Source organism: Puntigrus tetrazona, chromosome 8 (genome assembly GCF_018831695.1).
Source record: "Puntigrus tetrazona isolate hp1 chromosome 8, ASM1883169v1, whole genome shotgun sequence".
NCBI classification, from domain to species: domain Eukaryota; kingdom Metazoa; phylum Chordata; class Actinopteri; order Cypriniformes; family Cyprinidae; genus Puntigrus; species Puntigrus tetrazona.
The window spans coordinates 18037240-18056737 of record NC_056706.1 but is presented as its reverse complement, the minus strand read 5'-3'; the positions used below and the strand labels follow the sequence as shown (position 1 = coordinate 18056737).

The 19498-nt window shown below is 37.9% G+C and overlaps 2 protein-coding genes across 3 annotated transcripts; one reads left to right on the top strand and one right to left on the bottom strand.

Moving 5' to 3' along the window:
* Nucleotides 1-460: 460 nt before the first annotated feature.
* Nucleotides 461-3379, top strand: si:dkey-63d15.12. Its single transcript, XM_043246062.1, has 6 exons — nucleotides 461-607; nucleotides 704-1039; nucleotides 1183-1329; nucleotides 1399-1436; nucleotides 1542-1634; nucleotides 1789-3379. The coding sequence occupies exons 1-6, from the start codon at nucleotides 559-561 to the stop codon at nucleotides 1885-1887; spliced, it is 762 nt and encodes a 253-aa protein (XP_043101997.1). The 5' UTR covers nucleotides 461-558; the 3' UTR covers nucleotides 1888-3379.
* On the bottom strand, nucleotides 2897-19498 carry msi1b (musashi RNA binding protein 1b). 2 transcript variants are annotated; one of them, XM_043246061.1, is made up of 14 exons: nucleotides 19146-19498; nucleotides 18833-18873; nucleotides 17859-17940; nucleotides 17649-17733; nucleotides 12552-12593; nucleotides 12359-12451; nucleotides 8469-8517; nucleotides 7335-7417; nucleotides 7141-7258; nucleotides 6772-6852; nucleotides 5747-5803; nucleotides 5449-5511; nucleotides 5152-5285; nucleotides 2897-4238 (listed from the first exon to the last, which is right to left on the bottom strand). In XM_043246061.1, the coding sequence occupies exons 1-14, from the start codon at nucleotides 19274-19276 to the stop codon at nucleotides 4197-4199; spliced, it is 1101 nt and encodes a 366-aa protein (XP_043101996.1). In that variant the 5' UTR covers nucleotides 19277-19498; the 3' UTR covers nucleotides 2897-4196. The 2 variants fall into 2 exon arrangements, with proteins under 2 accessions (XP_043101996.1, XP_043101995.1); XM_043246060.1 differs by having other exon boundaries at nucleotides 5152-5306; nucleotides 19146-19497.

The window sequence follows — 19498 nt, the reverse complement described above, 5'->3', positions numbered from 1 at the left end:
AAAACAAAACAGTAAATTATAGCAATTACAGTAAGTACTCATTTAATATTGCTTAGCGCGTGTTACAATTTTATTTAAATTATTTCCAAAATGTAATATTTTTTTTAAAACATTTTTTTCAAGGATGAAATATATTTCAATCCTTTTTTCTTTTGAAGAAATTCTGGCTTTTTTCTCGATTTTTTTTTTTTTTTTTTTGAGAGCAGTTAAATTTTTTGACCTAATGCACCCAACAAATCTTTAAATTTGCTTTAATACAGAAACTAAAAGCGCGCCCTAAGCGCATTGAAGTTTTTTGCGATATGAATTGCATTTCGAAACGTTCTTGAACAAATCAATTTGTTAAATAAATCGTGCGCATTTGACAAAAAAAAAAGTCACTGACTCAGGCTGTGGTGTGAGCCCGAGTGGCCTATCTGTGGGTGTTACCGTATCGTGTGAGTTCGTGCAGATAAGGTGACGCTTTGTTTCAAACGGCAGGATACACCACACAGGAAAAATGAAAAACAGCTGCCTCTGCTGACGCGAGAAACCCGCCGTCTCTGCAGCTTAAATAAAATGACGCTCACAGCTCTCTTTGCTCTCTTCACAACCGTTTGTTTCGCAGGTAATATCACGCTTTCCTCCTCGACAGCACGATTTAATGTCAAGATGCTGTCAGAGTTGCAAAAACTGTAATTATCAACTTTCTTTTTCTTTTCAGGTCTGGTACCTGGAGATGCAGCATGGAGCACGTCTGTGTGTCAGATACCCGAGATTGCGACAAAAGAAGGAGCAGATGTTACAATCACCTGTCATATTAAAACTAATTCAAGCGTGCAGAGAGTCATGGTTAAGTGGTTGCGAGATAATCAAGCAGTGAGCAAAACTGTTTTGTCTGCTTTTCCATCTCCTGTAAATGGATCTGTGTTTTTTAACGCAACGCTGCAGCTGCAGTCAGTGCGTCTACATCACAGTGGCATCTATTACTGCACAGCTCAGTCGGATATACCTACACTTGGATCTGTTGAATATGGAAATGGGACGTATTTATATGTGGGTGAGCTTTATCTTGCACTTGGTTTATCATTTTCATTCTATACGATTTTTATGCAACAGTCATTGCATCCAACAATATCTGGAACTTAAAAAGTTGTAATGACAATCCAAAAGATAAACACGTATACTTCTCTCTCACGGCAGAAGCAGTGAAAACACCAGATCTCACACCTGGGACACTTCCACCAATCGCATATAATTCAGACACAGTAAGGTGGTCGGTGCTTTCAGGGTTGGCTTTTATTTTGCTGGTCATCTGCACTGCCTGCGTTATTCACATACGTTCTAAAGGTAAGAACAACTGTCAAACTTTAATGTTTATCACAGTGTGCTTGTCTCACCGTTTTTTATTTTGAGTAGGACGCAGCAGAATAGAACCTAGAGCGAAAGAAGCCCTGGTGAGCGAAGTTAAAATATTTCCAGTTGCTTGTGAATATTGGCAGAGGTGATGGTTATTGAGAAAAGTAGCATTGTAGTTTTCAAACAAGTTATTTAATTGTTAGGTCGACGCTACCGGCGGATCACAGTGCCCGGACACTCATGTTGTTTATGCAGCATTAAAGATTCCTCGAGACGGCGTGAAATCAAGAAATGAGGTAAATGACGTCCATTAGGAGCCTTCAGTATTTAATTCATGCTTGGTTAATTGTTGCATGTTAAAAATTCAGAAAGCAAATACAGTTTTGTTTTCTCCACTTCATACGTAACCACGTGCCATTATTATTTGATTGTGTTATGACTTTGTTTCAGAACTGTCCAGCTGTGACACTCACTTCAGTGATCTGCACCGAGGAATCAGTCACATACTCTGAGGTCCACATAAAGAAAGGACCAAAAGATGAAGGTTAAGCAGTATTTGACTGAATTCTATTCACACTGTAATCTCTTTTACCTTGCTTATGACTGTCATCAACGGTCTTTTATTGGCACTTCAAGCTTTTTGTCCTCTCCGGCCCAGTTCAGTAAATGCATTTCAGTAAAAGTGCATTTTTCTTTGTTTCTTCATGTAACGCTTGTGAAGATAAATGTTAAATGCTGTGGGCTCAAAGTGCATGCGTATAGTTTTTTTTCATTCTTCAAAAGGTGACGGTCAAACCCACGTGCAACCTCGCAAAAATGCATGAATTATGTTTCGCGAGTTTATTTGCCAGTAGTTGAATTTTTAATACTATAAGTGCACCGAATAGATACTGTTATAGTATGAAATTACTTTATAGGAAACAAACTGATAAAACGAAATTTAAAAAGAGAGAAAATGTAATGCGTGCAAAGTTTTATTTCCATTTTTTAACCTTCGTATCACACACACAAAACAATATTTGACTGAAAATATTGACGCCTAAATTAACATCCAAGTCAAAAATATTAAAGTCACTTAATCAAATAAATTATTTATATCAATAAAACTATATTTTGTGTGTTAAAATATCTCTTTAAGGTTACCGCGACAGTGTTGATAGCACGTTTTGTAGCAATAATCGAGAAATTACAAGAATTTAACTCTTTAATAAACAGAAGGGATGTTTTTTTTTAGCAAAGATAGATAAGTTTTGCTGCCTACGCAACCCCATTCAGGGACTTGACGGTAAAAGCCCTAGTCATATGCTTTAACAACAAGATAACGCTGTTTCATCCTGAGCAAAATCTTTAGTTTCAGTATATTTTCACAAATGTCCCTTGAAAACAGATTTCTGTGTGGGGGAGTTCAGCGCTTGCTCTCAGAAGACAGAATCAGTAGCTCCGTAGGCGATTTGACATGATCTGAACCCACAGGTGAACCAAAAAAGACGTGACTCATGCCGTTTTATATCACGTAGGAGTCTTGCAATTTGAAATAATTGAATCGGCATTCCCCAAATTGACTTTGAAATTTTTTTTATTTCATTTTTCAGAGGGTCAAGCTTCAAACGAGAAACATTAAAACTTTCAATTAATAACAGCCATACTGTTTACTTCGTAAAAAGTGTTATATTAGTGTTGCTACTTTTTTTTTTTTTCTCACCGGTACCAGAATCTTCAGTTAATTGAAGCGTATTTATATTCCAATGAACACTTTAAACCTCTAAAAGAGATTAAAGGAATCGTGTTATGAATATAAACTTGGTAAAAGCAACATAACAGCGTGGAAATAGGGGTTACAATTCACATTTTAAAACATCTTACTGAAGATAATACATTAGATCATGACAGCACCGGACATGCTTTCACTCTCAAACACACACACACACACACACACACACACACACACACACACACACACTCACTCAACAGTAGCATCATTCACATTTCCTTCTGTCACCAAAAAAAAAAAAAAAAAAAAAAAAAAAAAAAAAAAAGTTCAAGTTCATCAAATCATGAAACAAAAGCATTTTTGGACACACAGAATATCACGTGTTTGCGTTCTTGAGTGTAAAAATCTCTCTTAATCATGCTGACAGATCTCTCCAGATCAAAAAGATAGTATGTACAATATTTTACACAAACAAGGTTGAATCTAAGTCTGAGAAATATGTTCTCCTTATAATTACCGCTATTTTCACGATCAATGCGATGAATCCAGTTGCAAAACTAACAAAATATACATTTCGACATCCCGTCGCACTATATTCTTCAGTAGAAAATGTACCAAATGTGTCTGAAATACGCTACAAAGATCCAAATGGTTTTGACACATATTATTGCTCTTATGCTTTTAAAATGAAAACGCTTTTCTAGAGTTACAAACCTACATGTACATAATGCCGTCGCAAAAAAAAAAGGACAAAACTTTGAACAAGAACTGAGAGAGAAAAATAAAACTAAGACAAAAATACACTTAAGTTGTTAGCGTTTTAAACCGAGAAATGAACTAGTTATTTACAGGTTTAGCTCTATATAAGAGGAGCAGGAGGTTAGTTTAAAGACCGATGTGACAGTAATTCATAAAACAGGAAATATGTCACATCACATTAATAGTGTTGCAGCCGACATTCCAGCAGTTTAGGGTCGATTCATCTAAAACCATTCAAAAACAGAGCGCTTGAGAAAATAACAAAACCCTGCGGCACGTAGAGTGCATCCGTTATATTCGATTGAAATCACCACGTACTTCAAAAACCCTTCCTTAAGATGTAGGGAAGACGTCAGAACCGTGAATACTATTGTACCTCTCACTCATTTCAATGGTAGCCGTTAGTAAATGCTGTGGCAATCAGAGGGCCCTGTAAACAGAAAAAAATGCATTTTAATGCAGCATTAAAAAACTAACAGGAATAACTTGCTTATTTTGATCTAACAAAAGTTATTAAATTTCTTTCATCCTTTTTTAAATTAAAAATCGACTAAAATGCAATTCAGATGTGCAATGACTTGAACGCGCTTCTTACATGAAAATTGTGTTTTTAATTACAATTGAATTACAAATATTTATAACAACTTATAATAAATAACAGTAAGTATTATTACCTAGAACTATGACTAATAATATTTGAAAATTTGCCTTCTAGATACTCATGACTGTGTATGGTTACACCACAGGATGTTTTTAGAGTCATTCAGTTAATGGGTTTTTTTTGTTTTTGTTTTTTTGAAAATGTTTTTTTTACTTTTTGTTTTTAAACCTTACGGATACCAAGAGAACATTTCAAAATGTATTTTTTCACTTCAGTGTTATTTTGTCATTATTTATAGGACTAATATAGTACTTGTTAGCTTTAATTTTTATATTATCAGTTTTCATTTTAAAATGTGGTTTAAGCAATTTTGCCATGTGTTATCACATATGTTATTTACCACATAAAATATGTTTGTTAACTTTTTCCTCAAATAAATTCTTAATTTGCTGCTTATTCGTTAGTAAGGTAGTGGTTAAGTTTAGTTATTGGATTAGGGATGTAGAATAAGGCATTAATATGTGCTTAATTAACACTAATAAATGGCTATTATGCATGTGAGTAATAAGCGAATAATAGGTGTAACCGTAAAATAAAGTGTTACTATTATTATTTTTCTAATACTTTATTTTTAGTTATTGTACTTTAGCTTCAACTGATTTATGAAGTTATTTGCCAAAGCAACATTTCACTGACCGAAAGTGTTTTTGCTAGTTTTTGGCGTGTTAGTTAACTGACTCACCCCGAGGCTGTGGCTGAATCCGGTGCTGGGGGCGGGGCTTGCAGCGCTGATGTAGCTACTGACGGCTGAGTCCTGATTGGCCGTCCCGTACAGGTCTGCCATCGGCCCAGGGCTGCTGGTACCTAAAAACCCAGCTGAGCGAGAAGGAGTTGAGCCTACAGAACAAATCAACATGAAATTCCACAATCGCTTCTCACTAAAAGGAAATCTCAAAGCTATATAGGCCATCCACCGGAGCGTGTTTTCTTATGAGAGCGGGGCATGTGTGGGATGTAGAAAAAAACAAAACTGTCGCACCTCTGACCACAGCTGCTGCTGCTGCGGCTGCCGCCATGGGGTTGTACGCCGTCAGAGGAATGGCTGCGAAAAACATCCGCGTGCACGAAGAGCAAGCAAAACAAACAGGAAAGAGAGCTTAATCAGTGTCAAGAAGGAAAAGTGCCTGCGTCACGCACTGATTAAGAACTGACGCTCTGATAATGCGCCTGTTGTGCAGGATTTCCTGGGTGCTGTTGTCACAGACGCGAGATAACGGCGCACAGATCACACTGCGCCGCGTGCATTAGCTGCTTGTAAAGCTCATAGAGGAACTAACCTGTGAGCTCAGGGGGGTGGGGTGATGTCAGAAGGGGGGTCCTCTCTAAGTGGAATTCTAGAATAGAGATAAACACAGAAAGCCGTTTAAACATACACACAAGTGCTGCTCACGCTGCGCACATGGACGGGCGCTACTTAGACCGCCTCTCTGAGATTTACAAGCAGCCGCGGGTCTCTATGGGTTTTTGCGCCCTCACAAAAGCAACAAGCGGTATTGACAGTGATGAGAAAATGTTAACTGAGCAGCAAATCGACACGTTAGAATGATTTCTGAGGGGCTGTGTGTGGAAATTCAGCTTTGTCATCACAGGAATACAGTCTATTCAAAAAAAATTGTTTTAAACGGTTATAATATTTCGCATTATTACTGGTGTGCATGCATTTTTTTTGGATCAAATAAATGCAGCCTCGGGGGGCATTAAAGACTTCTAAGCATTTTAAAATAGCGCCGACCCCCAAAACGGTGCTGTACATACAATATAATGCAATATATGAGACCATGGACAACAAAACCAGTCATGAGGGTCAGGTTTTTGAAAGTGAGATTTCTAAATCATTATAAATAAAGCTTTACAGTGAAGTATTGTGTGTTAGGATAATATTTGGCCTAGATTAACTGAGCTCTTTGAAAATCTATAATCTGAGGGTGCAAAAAATCTAAATAATGAGAAAATCGCATTAAAGTGCTTAGGAATTAAAACGTTTTTAGGAAATTTAATGGAACACGATCTTCTGACTGGTTTTGTGGTGCTGTATCACTAAAATCTAATTAAATCACAGTATTTCAATTACAATTAATGACTTTTAATATGAACTGCCTGAATCCACTATAAGTCACAAATGCAGTTTTACCATTTTAGTTAGTCATGAATATAGTTCTGTGATGTTGCTTATTTATAAACTGCTAAACAGTCCTTTCCTGATTCAAAAACCCAATGTTTAATAATATCTGAGTATCTGCAAAAAATGCTTCAACGTGTGAAAAGGACCCACAGAGTGCATGAGCTGGACATGGAGTCTTACCGGGGAACTGATACGTGTATCCTGGTGTGAGACTAGTATAGCTGCGACCAGCATATGTTGCTGCCTGGAACCCTGGGTAACCTGGGAAAAAAAAATACGACACAAATTAATGTCTATTGATAAAGTATTGTGAGTAAATAACAAAGCTATATAACAATTATACGAGTAAAATAAATAATTGATTATTTAAATATTATTAACGGTCATATGATAACTCAAACTGATATCAGTTAGTGTAGTAGAATGAAAGTGTAGCGTTTGTGTGTTTGTGGATTTTTATTGAATGCATTTTTGACTCTGAACAGCAGAGGGCGGAAGAGCCCCTTCTATGCTTTAAACTCTAATCATCTTCGTAATCTAGACTCTTACCCAGCATTCCTATGCCGAGCATAAAGGCGTCCATCCCATAGGGCATGACACGAGCACGACCTCTTGAAGAGCCTGTGGGCGACATCACTTCCTTGGGCTGGGCCTTCTTACACTCCACCTGGAAGTTATCGGGTCGATCAAACGCAGGCTGTAGCAGTGCGTCTTAAACGGTGTCTCAGGATAAGAATTCTTACCATCTTGTTGTTGATTTCGTGGAAGTGGATCTCGCAGACTTTCTCCACCACGTCTTCATTCTCAAAGGTCACAAATCCGAACCCTGAAGCAATAAAGAGTCCAGACCGTGGTTTACATTCGGGTTTCCACTTCAGCCATCATTATAAACAATATCTAAAGTGCGTGTGCTTCAGTTGGGCTTCAGGTGAAGCAAATTCTACTTCCCTTTTCACTGACCTTGTAGTAAATACCGGAACGATATCACTAAATACAATGATACTATAATAAATATCAAAGCGCCTTCTGATATAATCACCACCACCTTTAAATATTTTTTGTAACATTAATTTGTAATTATTTGTAAAATTCAGATACATTCTTATTGAATAAAATAATTGTATATATATATATATATAATATATATATATATATATATATATATATATATATATATATATATATATATATATACATATATATATATATATATATATATATATATATATATATATATATATACATAAAATTAATAGAAATTTATATAAAAACTAAAATGTTATATATATATATATATGGTTTGGAAAAACTAATTTAATGTGCTTTTTTTTGTTCCTGTACCCTCTCCGTTTGGAAGTTAAATATTTGTGAATGTCCTTGCGTCCTTAAGGTTCACCCTTAATACTGTAATTAAACAGATTTCCTGTGACCTGTACTCTTTTTTAAACCTTAGAAGTCACGTCACCGCAAACAGTGCTGGATTTTCTCAGCAAAACGATCCGCTAGTTTTTTTTGTTTTTTTTTTTTAATAAAACTTGCTTCTCTCTTCTCAAGTCTCCTGTCTGTCTCTCCATGTGTCTCATCTCCTCCACCTCTCCGCTGGGTTGAAAGGCTTCGGGTAAAGCCATGCAAGCTGTCATAATCGATGCGCTGCCGAACCAGCGAGGGGGAGGGAAGGGCGCTTAACGAGGTTTTAGCCTAAACCCTGATTAACGAACACGCTAATTACTCAATCTCTCTCCTCACCTACCGCTTATCCTACAGAGTACAGGATGGAGGGCCATGGAGAAGAGGCCGAGACAGATTGGAGCAGGTTTAGGAAGAAAGGAGACTGTCTGCGCGGTTTTTCAACGAAATAAAGAGAAAGGGCGATTTACCTCTGTGTCTGTTGGTGGTTTTGTCAAACATAAGCATGGCGTCATCCACCTGTAGGAGAGGAAGAGAAATAAATTACTTGTTATCTACCGCTTTAGTCAGTTTCAATCTTGTATGACGTATATCCTGCTGAAACAGGATGTCTGAGGGAACATTAAAGGACATTGTCTCTCTTTTTTAAGACGGCCAATAAGCCAATAAGCTTTAGCTACATCATGTTTGAAGTGCAGGATGAGTAATCTTTGATTTAATTTAGATTTTTAGAGAAGTGAAGCTGGGAGGGAGTCTTTAACATTTAGCTTTTTACCCAGCTTACTGTAGCCACCGTCTTCCACAGTATGGAAAATAAATACTATGGAAACCAATTCCCGCTTTTAAAAGAAGAAAGAAAATCATACAGGTTTGGAACAGCTCGAAGATACATTTTTCAGTGAGCTATCCCTTTAAGCGTGTTAAGAAATAGTCTCTCTTAAAACACACTTAAGCTGTCTTGTATTTCAGTAATACTTTGGCCGATGTTTGAAGTACACTACAAGTGCACATTTAAAACAGTGCCAACTAGTTAATTCGTTGGAATGCTAACTGCAATATCGCTGGATTAGGAAGGGAGTAGGAAGGGAGAAAGTGTATTTGTCTTGTGTTTATGCGTGCAAAAAAAGTGCATCGGTGTGAGCACACCGACAAGCTTTAACCTCAAGTTCAAAGGTGAAGGTCAAACTTCGAGGTCTTTGTGTCAACAAGGAAGAGAGGATGAAAACTGTTTTATATTCAGCATAGAAGATGAAACAGAAATGGACAGCCTGACCAATCAACACTTGATGTGTGCACACGCTCACAGTCTCTTGGTGAAGACCAACTAAAAGACCAATAACACTCTCTGTGTCCTTTTTCCATTTCCTTTTACTCATGTGCCTGGAAAAACTCTATCTAATAGTGTAGTATAGGGTATAAGTTAGCGATATATCAAAAATATTATTTTTGCCTTCATTTAATTGAAAACCAGAACAAAAAAAAACTGTTCATTATATACTATTATATTATATTATACTATATATTTATTTTCCGTTGCTAAAATTTTGGTGGATCACGTTATAAAATAGTTAATATTGTTTAAAATTAAGTGTTTATGTAATTTAATGCATTTCATGCACATTTAATTTTCTGTCACTCGTCACTGTTGTAGTAGTGTTGGACGTAAAGAAAAAAAAACCTTCAAGTTACCAATATTATAGCAGAAATGTGAATCTGAAGTAAACATTTATGAATTCTCAATTTAGTTTGATCAATTTTACATTGTTTTCCGTCATTCAGCATTATGTTGTGTTTTCCTATATGGCAGTCTTGAAACATAAAAAAAAAAAATCACACATTTAAGTTACCGATATTATTGTAAAAATGTGAATTTAAAGAATATAGTTTATAGTTTATTCAATTTCATTGATGTTCAATTAATATTGTCAGCATTATCATTGTGTTGTGTTTGCTACATGCAACACTTTTTCACAAAAACCAACGGTTTACGTTACCAATATTACTGCAAAAATGTGATTTTCAGCAATAACATTTCACGTGAATTCCTGAATCCCTGCAGCTCAGCGATGCCAGGGACAAAGATCTGATTCCCATGGAGAGCAAGCGCTGATAAAATGTTTACCTTGAGTGCAACGCAAGTTCCTTTGGATTAAAGTGGCTACCTAATTGTGACGAGAGGCACAGCATTAAACCAAACATAAGTCTGGCCTCGTGATACAAATAAAGCAGCTGTTATTGACTATAGTCTTCATCTCATGCAGGCGTACGTGAATTGTTAAACATGTTAACGTTTTCAAAAGCAACGTGAGGGAAATTCCCGAGCGCACCTTTAAAGGTCAGATCAAGTAAAAATCGGAGAGCTTTTCTCACTTTTGACGAAAATATTTAATAACCTTTCAAATCTCAACTGGCGTCTTTTTTTTTAATAGAGTTACAAATGGAGTCCCTTCTTGTTCTGTGTGCTTCTTATCGTGGTGTCTGTTTTTCTCTCTCCGTCGCTCCCTCTCTCCATCCCTTGTTCAAACCAGGCCAGAACACAAAGTGACCAGTGAGGCAAACTAATCTGCAACTTCCCCGGGTGGCTGCGACTATCATCTCTCTCTCTCTTTTTCTCTCTCTGTCTGCATTCCACACTCAAGTACGGCTCAAGGATGATGAATTATTTTCTGCCCGGGTTTCGCACCGACAATGTGCGACTGAAGTGCGACGCAAAGAAGCATCAGATGATCTATTACAGAAGCCCGTCAGATTTTGGGATGCATTGTTGTGTTACTTCAGTTATGAACGTCCGTCCTCCCCCTAAACACACACTCTCTCCCTCGTTTTCTCTCTTACACACACACACACCCCAAACACAAAACCTTTTGCCCGCTAAATTACTTGGGGACAATGGATGGGCAGGGTCACCGTGGTAACCGGGCAGGAGGGGGGGCTGAGGGCAGGAGCAGCTGTTCCATCAAATTAATTCAGATTCAAGTAATCTCCCCCACCTTCCCCTGCAAACAAAACTCACCCCTTCAAACTCTCAAACTCTACCCCAACTCCTTCTCTCATTCTCCCTGAGCCTTTCTTCTTCCCTCTTTCATGCTTCCTCACCAAACCCGGCTCAGATTTCAGTCAGCACACCTCTGTCGAACCCTCAGAATTATTACTTGATTACATTTTTTCTGTTTGTATTGATATTGAAAAAATATTCTTTCCTACTGTTTGGATTGGATGAGTCACGTTTGATGTTGTAAAAATAAAAAAGAAATAATAAAAGACACCGGTGACTGTGTACTTGGCACTACCGTTCCAAACGTTTAACGGTCAAGTAAGATGATTCATGTAAAAAAAAATTAAAGCATTAAATTAAAGTAAAAATAAACAAATTCTGAATTTTACTTTTTTTTTTTTTTTTTTATAAGGCTAATGAAAAAAATGTTTCTTGAGCAGAAAATCAGTATAATAGAATGATTTCCGGAAAAATCATGTCACACTAAAGACATTAAAAGTTCTGCATTACCATCACAGGAATTTTTAAAATACATTAAAATATAAAAATGAATTACAATTTTAATCATGTTTTGCAAATTTACTGTATTTTTGATCAAATAAATGCAGCCTTGGTGAGCATAGAATACTTTTTAGAATACAAAATGATATTGCATTCAAAAAGTAACTTTTGTATTGATTATATATATATATATATATATATATATATATATATATATATATATATATATATATATATATATATATATTTGTATTTATTCATATTTATTCATATCCCTTTTATAAGCCTAGTAAAAAGTGCTATATATATATATATATATATATATATTTTTTTCATGCTAAGTACAGTTCAAATCTTTTGACATACAGACATCACTTGAGACTTAGATAGAAAAATTATACTTAAACTTTTCTGGAGTTAAACTTGTTGACAATACACACTTCTTAATATTAAACCTAAAACGTATTTTAATGTCACTATTGGTGAGCATTGTATGATTTTTAAATAATATTGCCTTAAAATTCAAGACATTTCAAGTGTACCTAAAGTATATTTGCAATAGCATCTTTAGATTGACTTCTGCACTGCTTCTGCACAATGAAAGTGCATTAAGTGTAAAGTTAGGCTGGTTGTTCTAATTTAGCAGACATTAAGTACACCAGTATACACCAAAAGGGCAATTGTGGGGTATTTTCATTAAGTATATATATAATGTATTTGGAGCATTCAGGTAATTAGCATGACATAAATGTATTTTAAAAGCGTTTTAGTATATTTATTTTTCACTGGGGTACTCTCATGGCTTATCATTTTATTTCATCACCCTGCTACCCCCTTCGATTGTTTTACAGAAAGATGACTTACCTTTCCGAACTGGTCGAAGTACTGCTTTACATCTTCAATAGTAGTGTTCACCGACAGGCCTCCAACAAAGATTTTCTTTGTCCGAGTCACCAACTGAAAAACGGCGAGAGAGAATGACGAGATGATCTTCAAAAATAACAAAAAGCTGGATAAAATCAAGCATCTTGACCAAGTGGACCAGTCGGGCACATACCTTAGGCTGGGCTCGTCGCGGGAAGGCAACTTTCGGGTCAATCTAGAGAAGAGTTTGAGAGGAGAAGGTCTAGTTTAGAAATTCTGGAGAAAGAGGAAGATTGACACCAACACACCCAGGACTATAAATGAGAACATCGGTGAGAAGCTCACATCCTCTGAGCTCTGGTTTCGGTTGGTGTCTCTCTGCGCTTGCAGGGACATCTGCCTCTGTGTTTTAAAGGCTCTGACTGCACCCTGCATTAACTTTACTGTCTGAGAATGATGGTACATTCATACATGCAGAGTTCAGAGTTCAGAGAAGGACAAGAGTGATGAGAAATGTAAAAGAAATGGAGATCCATCTAAAGAGAGAACTGACTATTAAGAAGAGAATGATGCTCCATTCACACTGACAGTGATTTCATTGCTAGATGTTGCCAGGTTGTTGTATTATTGGTCACTTGCAGAAGTTCCTATTATTACTGGTTGCCTGCGCAATTGGCTGTAGTTTTTGAACACCTGATAACAGATAAATATGTAAAAAAAGACTATAGAAAAAATACTATATGCAGCATTAAACTGAAATAGACTTAATATGTATTATTTTGTACAATTAATAATAATCATTTTTAAATCATTTTTCATTTATTTATCTTCAGTTGTTCAGTTTGTTTATGCAAAAAAAGACTTATTTTGGAAGTGAAAGTGCTATACAAACTGAGCATATAAGCATATAAATAAACACTGAGATTAAGGGTTTGGTACAATGCTTTTACAAAGAAGTCTTTTAAGACTTAAGAAGGCTGCATGCAGCTGCGAAAAGGTAGCAATATTGTGAAATATTATTGCAATTCAAAAATGCAATTTATCCCTGTGATAGCAAAACTGGATTTTTAGCATCATATCTCCAATATTCAGTGTGGCATGATCTGTCAGAAATCGTTCTAATGCAATTTATTAAATGATTAGAACAATATTACATTATAACGATTCTTTAATATTACTGATTTTAAAAACAGTAGTGTTGCTTAATATTGTAGTATTTTTAGGATACGTCGCTGAACAAAAATATAAATACTTTGTAACATTATAAGTGTCTTTAATGTCTTTTTTGATCAATGTAAAGTCTTTCCTCAAAGCCAGTATTAATAAAAAGATTTGTTAGTCTTCGCCAGCGGTCAGTGCCGCTCATGTGACCGGCATACTTGGGAGTCGCTTTGTTGCTGTCAGTGTGAACACCCCTTAAATCAGAGAGTGTGACGTTCGCAGAGAAACAGGGAGAAAAGTTTACAGGTTTCTATGAGAGGCAAATGGAAACGGATGAGTACGACTAGACAGGAGAGGCTGTCATGGCCACCTGTGACTGGACAAGAGAAGGGTCAGCTTTCCTGTAAACATCACTGGATGACATGAAAAACACTCGGAAACACCACAACCGTGTTTCCTTGGAAGAAGAGTGGCCGGAAAACAAAAGAAGGCACAGAAACTCGAGACGAAAAGCATCCTTGACCCACACACTCTTTTGACAGCCAAACAAAATATTTTGTTTGTTTGTGTTTGTTTGTTTTTGCATGTCTATTTCTTTTCTTTCTTTCTAAAAATCTGAATATTGCTTATAGGTGTCTACTTCCGGAAAACGAGCTGTGAAAAATTCAAAATAGCATCCAGCTCCTTGATATATTTGCACTTAAAACACAGTTAAAGTTGCTAAAAGGCTAAACTTGTGTAAATGTAGCAACAACAGTTTAATATGCCATTGGATTGTTTTATTATTATGAACCGTGTGAAAAAATTCGATGTTGATTAGCACCCATTGCCACAGCAGACAAACTAGATTACAGATACTCAAGATACTCTATATTAGTCTATGGTCTAGTCCATCTATTTATCAAACGCTAGTCTACTTCATGCTGTACTGAGGTTAAATTCTAGAAGACAGTGAAGGCAGTACAGCGCTAGCAGCAATAATGATTAGTCTGTCCGAGAGAGGGTTCGAAATAGAGCTACGCTAAAAGAGCTAGCAGCTCTGAGGTAAACTGCGGCAGTTCACCAGAGTCGCCCGTTTGTTTTCATACAACAGACTACAAGTAAGAGAGTTTCTTTGTGAATCTAGAGAGTAAAATGAAGAAGCTAAGCTAATCTGAACAGAGATCTGATGCAGAGGCTACGGTTTACAGTATGTCTATAGTTTCTAGACTACTCTGATAGTCACCTCCGGTCCACAACATTGCTGAGGCCGCACCACTCCTGTGCACAATCAAAAACAAACAAACAGACACACACACAAACAAACAAAATCAACATACAGCCAACGACGCACATGAGAGGAAAGCTGAGGATAAAATGTATGGTCACATAAAACAGATTATTGTCAATAGAGTTGGTTTTGACCAAGTGGAGAGTGGAGAGACACTGAAAGGTAATGGATTCAGTAGGGGCTTGTACGTTTAACCACCAGAGACACGGAATACATTCACATTAGCGGTCGGTCTTAAAACCAGCAAACTCGTTCTTGGTCTTGAATCTTTCGCATTTTATCACACAGTGGTTCAAAGAAATGGCAGTTGCTATTTGTCCGTTAATTATTAGATAAAATGCATACAATGGATATGAAATGTGAGTATGTATTTTTACATACAATGGATTGTAAGTTTAACCACTACAGACTTTTTTACAGATTACTTTTAGACATGAGGTTACACCTCTTCAACTTCTACATGTTTTGGTTCTTCATTTGTTTAAGTCAGTATTAAACAGTAAAATGTGATTTATACAATTATTAGACCATTTCTACTGTAAGCACGGTTTTAATTTCTTAAAATATATACCGGGGCGATACACCTGTCCAGATATCATAATGAAGAAAACAAAAATAGAAATTTAATTTTTTCTTTTTTTTTCACATTTTCATTATTATTACTATTATTTACATTACATTTTGAGAAATCTGCTTCACTGCTCGTTTAAAATGTTTAAAAAGCTTATCCGCTAAATTAAAGGTAAATAAATAAATAAATAAAAACTTAAATACTTTAAATACTTTTTTTCAATACTGATTAAGATGTGTATATTCACACGTATTGAAGATGTCAGAAAAATACTTGGAGAGCATTTTCTAAACTGGGGTAGAAATTTGTATTTTTAAATCGAAACTTATGTTAAACTTAAGTTAAAAAAAAAGTATTTTAAAACCATCTGAAAGCGAAATGAACAGAAAGACTACCTTTCTAAGAACCTATATTTTTTTATCTTGGAAACTGATATGTACTCTTTTTGTATTCTTATTTGACCCAAAGTTCGATATTACAGTCAAAACCTCTTTTTAAGTTTGACTCCCAGCGCAATACACTTCAGTACTAAAGTGTGCACAGCAGATGCACACTTTGTATTGATATTCTGATATTCGTGTTTACTTTAAGGGTGTTTTCAGACGCTGTCAATACTTCTCTGTGGCTTTGGGAATAACACTTTGATTCACAAAATTTCCATCTTGGGCAAACACGAACGCATGACACAGCTTTCTTTAAAAATAAAAACACGTGCATCATTTCTGAAACGCAATAAAAAGCATAGGTCTAATTAGTATCAGACCGCGCCGTGTCCTTAAACAGTCAAAATTACCACCCCTGTCAAAACTATTTTAAGTCAATGGACTTATCTAACCAGGTCAATCCTTAAGGGTCAATCGGCAGAACGCTGGCGGTGTGTATCAATCACATACATTCAAACACGCAAGCACACAGAACGCCCGCTCCGTCCACGAGAGCGCTTAACAGCGCGTCCCAAGACCACTGACTTAAAATTGTGATTTTTATGAGTTGCGCCGCACACGTTTCTCTCTCTTTCCTGGCCTCCCCTCCTCCACCGCCCCATCGCTGAGCTCGTTAAGCTAATCTCCAGTTTAAAGTCGGCCCAGGCGAGCAGCCATAAGGCACCTTCACAGGGGCACAGTCATAGAGGTAAAGCAGGACAAAGGCCTCCATGTTCCCCTGGCTCTGCCTGCCTCTCTCTCAGGGGGGAGGCACTTAGAAAACAGCACAAGCGGCCAGGCTGTGGAAGACTGGAGCTGAGAGACACTTTCTAAACGCTTGCTGTAGTTTCATTGAGTCCGATGGGCTTTTCCAGTCCCTTTCCTTCAGTGTTGAGGACTTTATTGAGCACAGAAACACACAGTTTCGTTGTGGTTTGCCGCGTACTACCTGTTGCCATAGTGAGAGGTGCTTTTTCACCCAAACGAGGAACTGGTGCAAACTTTCAGAAGAGGGAGAGAGACAGAGAGAGAGACAGAGAGAGAGAGAGAGAGAGAGAAACAGAGAGAGAGAGAGAGAGAGAGAGAGAGAGAGAAAGAGAGATGAGAAAGTTTTTTTCTTCTCCTTCGGGCCTCATGCTCCCTCCCCACTGACCCCCTGTGGGGTGACTCCACTGTCGTCATGGTAACCAACGGGCACCATTGTCCCAGGACCCGCCTGCTCTGCACAGCGACAAAGACTCTCACAAATAGATGCACCGCAACACAAAACCTCGCCTCAAAGTTTCCTATTTCTAGCACTCTTGCCGAATCTACTAATCCGTTTTGTTGCAAAATCACGGCTATTTCATTCATCCGATGAATGTCATTCATAAACAAGGCCTAAAAATCCTTGTACACCTGTTAGAAAAACAGCACCGAAGCATCACAGGATTCTAGGACTCGTTTCCACTGGGGGAAAAAAAATCTGAATTCCGCTTGAGTCCAATGTGTTTGGTGAGCACTCTTGAGACAAGGCACCACAAAGGCTTCCCAGCAACTCCCAGCATACCCTGTTCGGGTCCCCTAGTTACCATAGCAATTGACACAGAATAGGAATGCTTCCCTGACAACCTCATTGAGGAACGGCTGAGATGGGAACTTTTTCTCGCTCTCTCTCTCTCTCTCCAAATCTTCCCGAATTGTTTGACCAAAACCCTACGTGAAGAGGCATGAAACCTCACAAGCATCTGCGATTTCGAACAATTATTTATTTGAAACTGCACTAAAACCCCTTAAAGCTACATAAACTAAATGAAAATGTGTATCTGAAGCGGTTTTAGTCAACGCAACCCCGGGAGACGCAGTTAGATGATGATAAAAACTCACGGTTTTCGAGTCCAGCTCATGTCTGGACTGGGCCAGGACTTTGTCCACACCAGCTTGGTCAACAAACGTGACAAATCCGAAACCCCTAATGGAAAGAGAGATGAAAATTACAACACCTCCACCCATTTGTGGAAAACGGACAATACGGTCAATAATAAAAGCTTTTGTATGTTTGTTGTCGCTTCCCAGTCAGGTCGGCTGTTCCCTTACCTCGAGCGTTTTGTAACCGGATCTCTCATCACCATACTCTCTTTCACTTCACCAAACTTGCAGAAGTAGTCCTTCAAACCCTCTGAGAAAGCAAGAGAAGGTGAATTATTTCAGAACGTCAAAGGCGAGGAGCCAAACAAGATTACGGAAAACCAAGATTATTCATTGATGGCATCAACACTGAATGGATGACATCATCAGTGGAGATGATCTAAGAAGTTGTTGTGAAATACAAGGTGAGGTCATCATCACGTAGTGCAATATACAAGGCTTTTTATGTAAATTTAGATGATCTGCTTTGTTTTAAAAACTCTAAAATTAAGGCTAACAGATATTAGCGACAGATGCGGTCTTTAGTTACAGAAAGCCAGTGCCCGCCAAGCTGATAAAGTCTAATGAAAATGCTCATCTATTAAATGATCATAATAGCTGGCAGAATCAGATGACAGGAAGGCTATTAGGAGTTCTGTGCCGTGAACAATACCTCAGCGTAATTCAAAACAACAATGTGTCCTACATACTGGGGACAGCCTACAGCATGACAGCAGTTGGTGAAACTTTCTCCATTCACTCAACTAAACCTGTTGTATAGGCTTTGCACAAAGGATCAAGCCAAATTACAGAGCAACCCAGCAGAGGGGTTTTTTTTTTTTTTCATTCAGAGCTACTTGCTTATTAGTTGCACGCAGTGAAACACTATGCATACATGTCTAAATCTTCATACCATCTTAAATCTTCCCCAATTGTTAGCCGTTTCTCACATTTCCGCTCGATTTGAAGGAATCTCAGAGAGATCTTATTGAACTGCATGGGATCGGCAGGTTGTAAGTTTACCGTAGACTCTGTAGCTGCTTGAAAATGCCTTTGGGATTCATTTAGACCGTAAGCAGGCGGCAATTCAGTGTTTTATGCGAATCAGATCCGTCTCTCCGTCTGACATGTGCAGATACTTATGCTAGTAAAGCGTTACTCACCTTGCGTAGTCTGCCAGCTCAGACCACCGATGAACATTTTACTGTGAAAACAATACAAACAAGTGATCAACAAGTGCCGCGCGTCCGCGTACGAATCATAAAGAGCGAAAAGACGCAGCGGAGCCGCGTCAAGAAGATCTCCCGAGACCCAAATAACGGCAGAGATTCTCAGTGAAACTCATCCGAGTGGATGAGAGGTGCGCTGGACACCGCCAAAACGCGTTTCCCTCTTTGTTGAGCTACTTTTTAAAAAAATTGATTTCGACCTGGCGCTCTTAAATGTAAGTTTTGAGACCGGAGGAAGGTTCTTTACCAGGGGTCGTGCGGCGAGTCCGAGGAGGACAGGTTACTTTGGCTGCCTTCCGACTCCATTGCGCGGCTGTGTATCCCGTCCGAGTACGGTGCGAGAAAGGAGGCAGAAAGTGTGGAGAGGGGGATTGGCATGGGGTGAGTTAGAGCTCAAAGCCCAAAGACTCCACCTCTCTCTTGGTCCAGTCCCGGCGTGAAACACGGGAGCCCTCGAGAACTGACCGGGAGTCAGTGGATTACCTTCCTCCGTGACACGAGGACGACATCAGAACCGAAACGATCGCGTTAACCGTTAAAGATGACGACCCGCGTCTGTTTGAGGGATCGACTGATCATTTAATTATTGTTTATTTACCT

Bases quoted from the DNA above. Each gene is read 5' to 3' on its own strand.
- msi1b (XM_043246060.1), bottom strand. From the start codon at position 19,276: ATGCCAATCCCCCTCTCCACACTTTCTGCCTCCTTTCTCGCACCGTAC. The intron at 12,594-17,648 runs GTGAGTTTTTAT...ACTCTTCTCTAG, and splicing joins ATGAGCTGGACTCGAAAACC to ATTGACCCGAAAGTTGCCTT. The intron at 5,307-5,448 runs GTGCGACAGTTT...TTTGTTCTGTAG, and splicing joins AGCAGCAGCTGTGGTCAGAG to GCTCAACTCCTTCTCGCTCA.
- si:dkey-63d15.12 (XM_043246062.1), top strand. From the start codon at position 559: ATGACGCTCACAGCTCTCTTTGCTCTCTTCACAACCGTTTGTTTCGCA. The intron at 1,040-1,182 runs GTGAGCTTTATC...CTCTCACGGCAG, and splicing joins TGGGACGTATTTATATGTGG to AAGCAGTGAAAACACCAGAT. The intron at 1,437-1,541 runs GTGAGCGAAGTT...TTTAATTGTTAG, and splicing joins CTAGAGCGAAAGAAGCCCTG to GTCGACGCTACCGGCGGATC.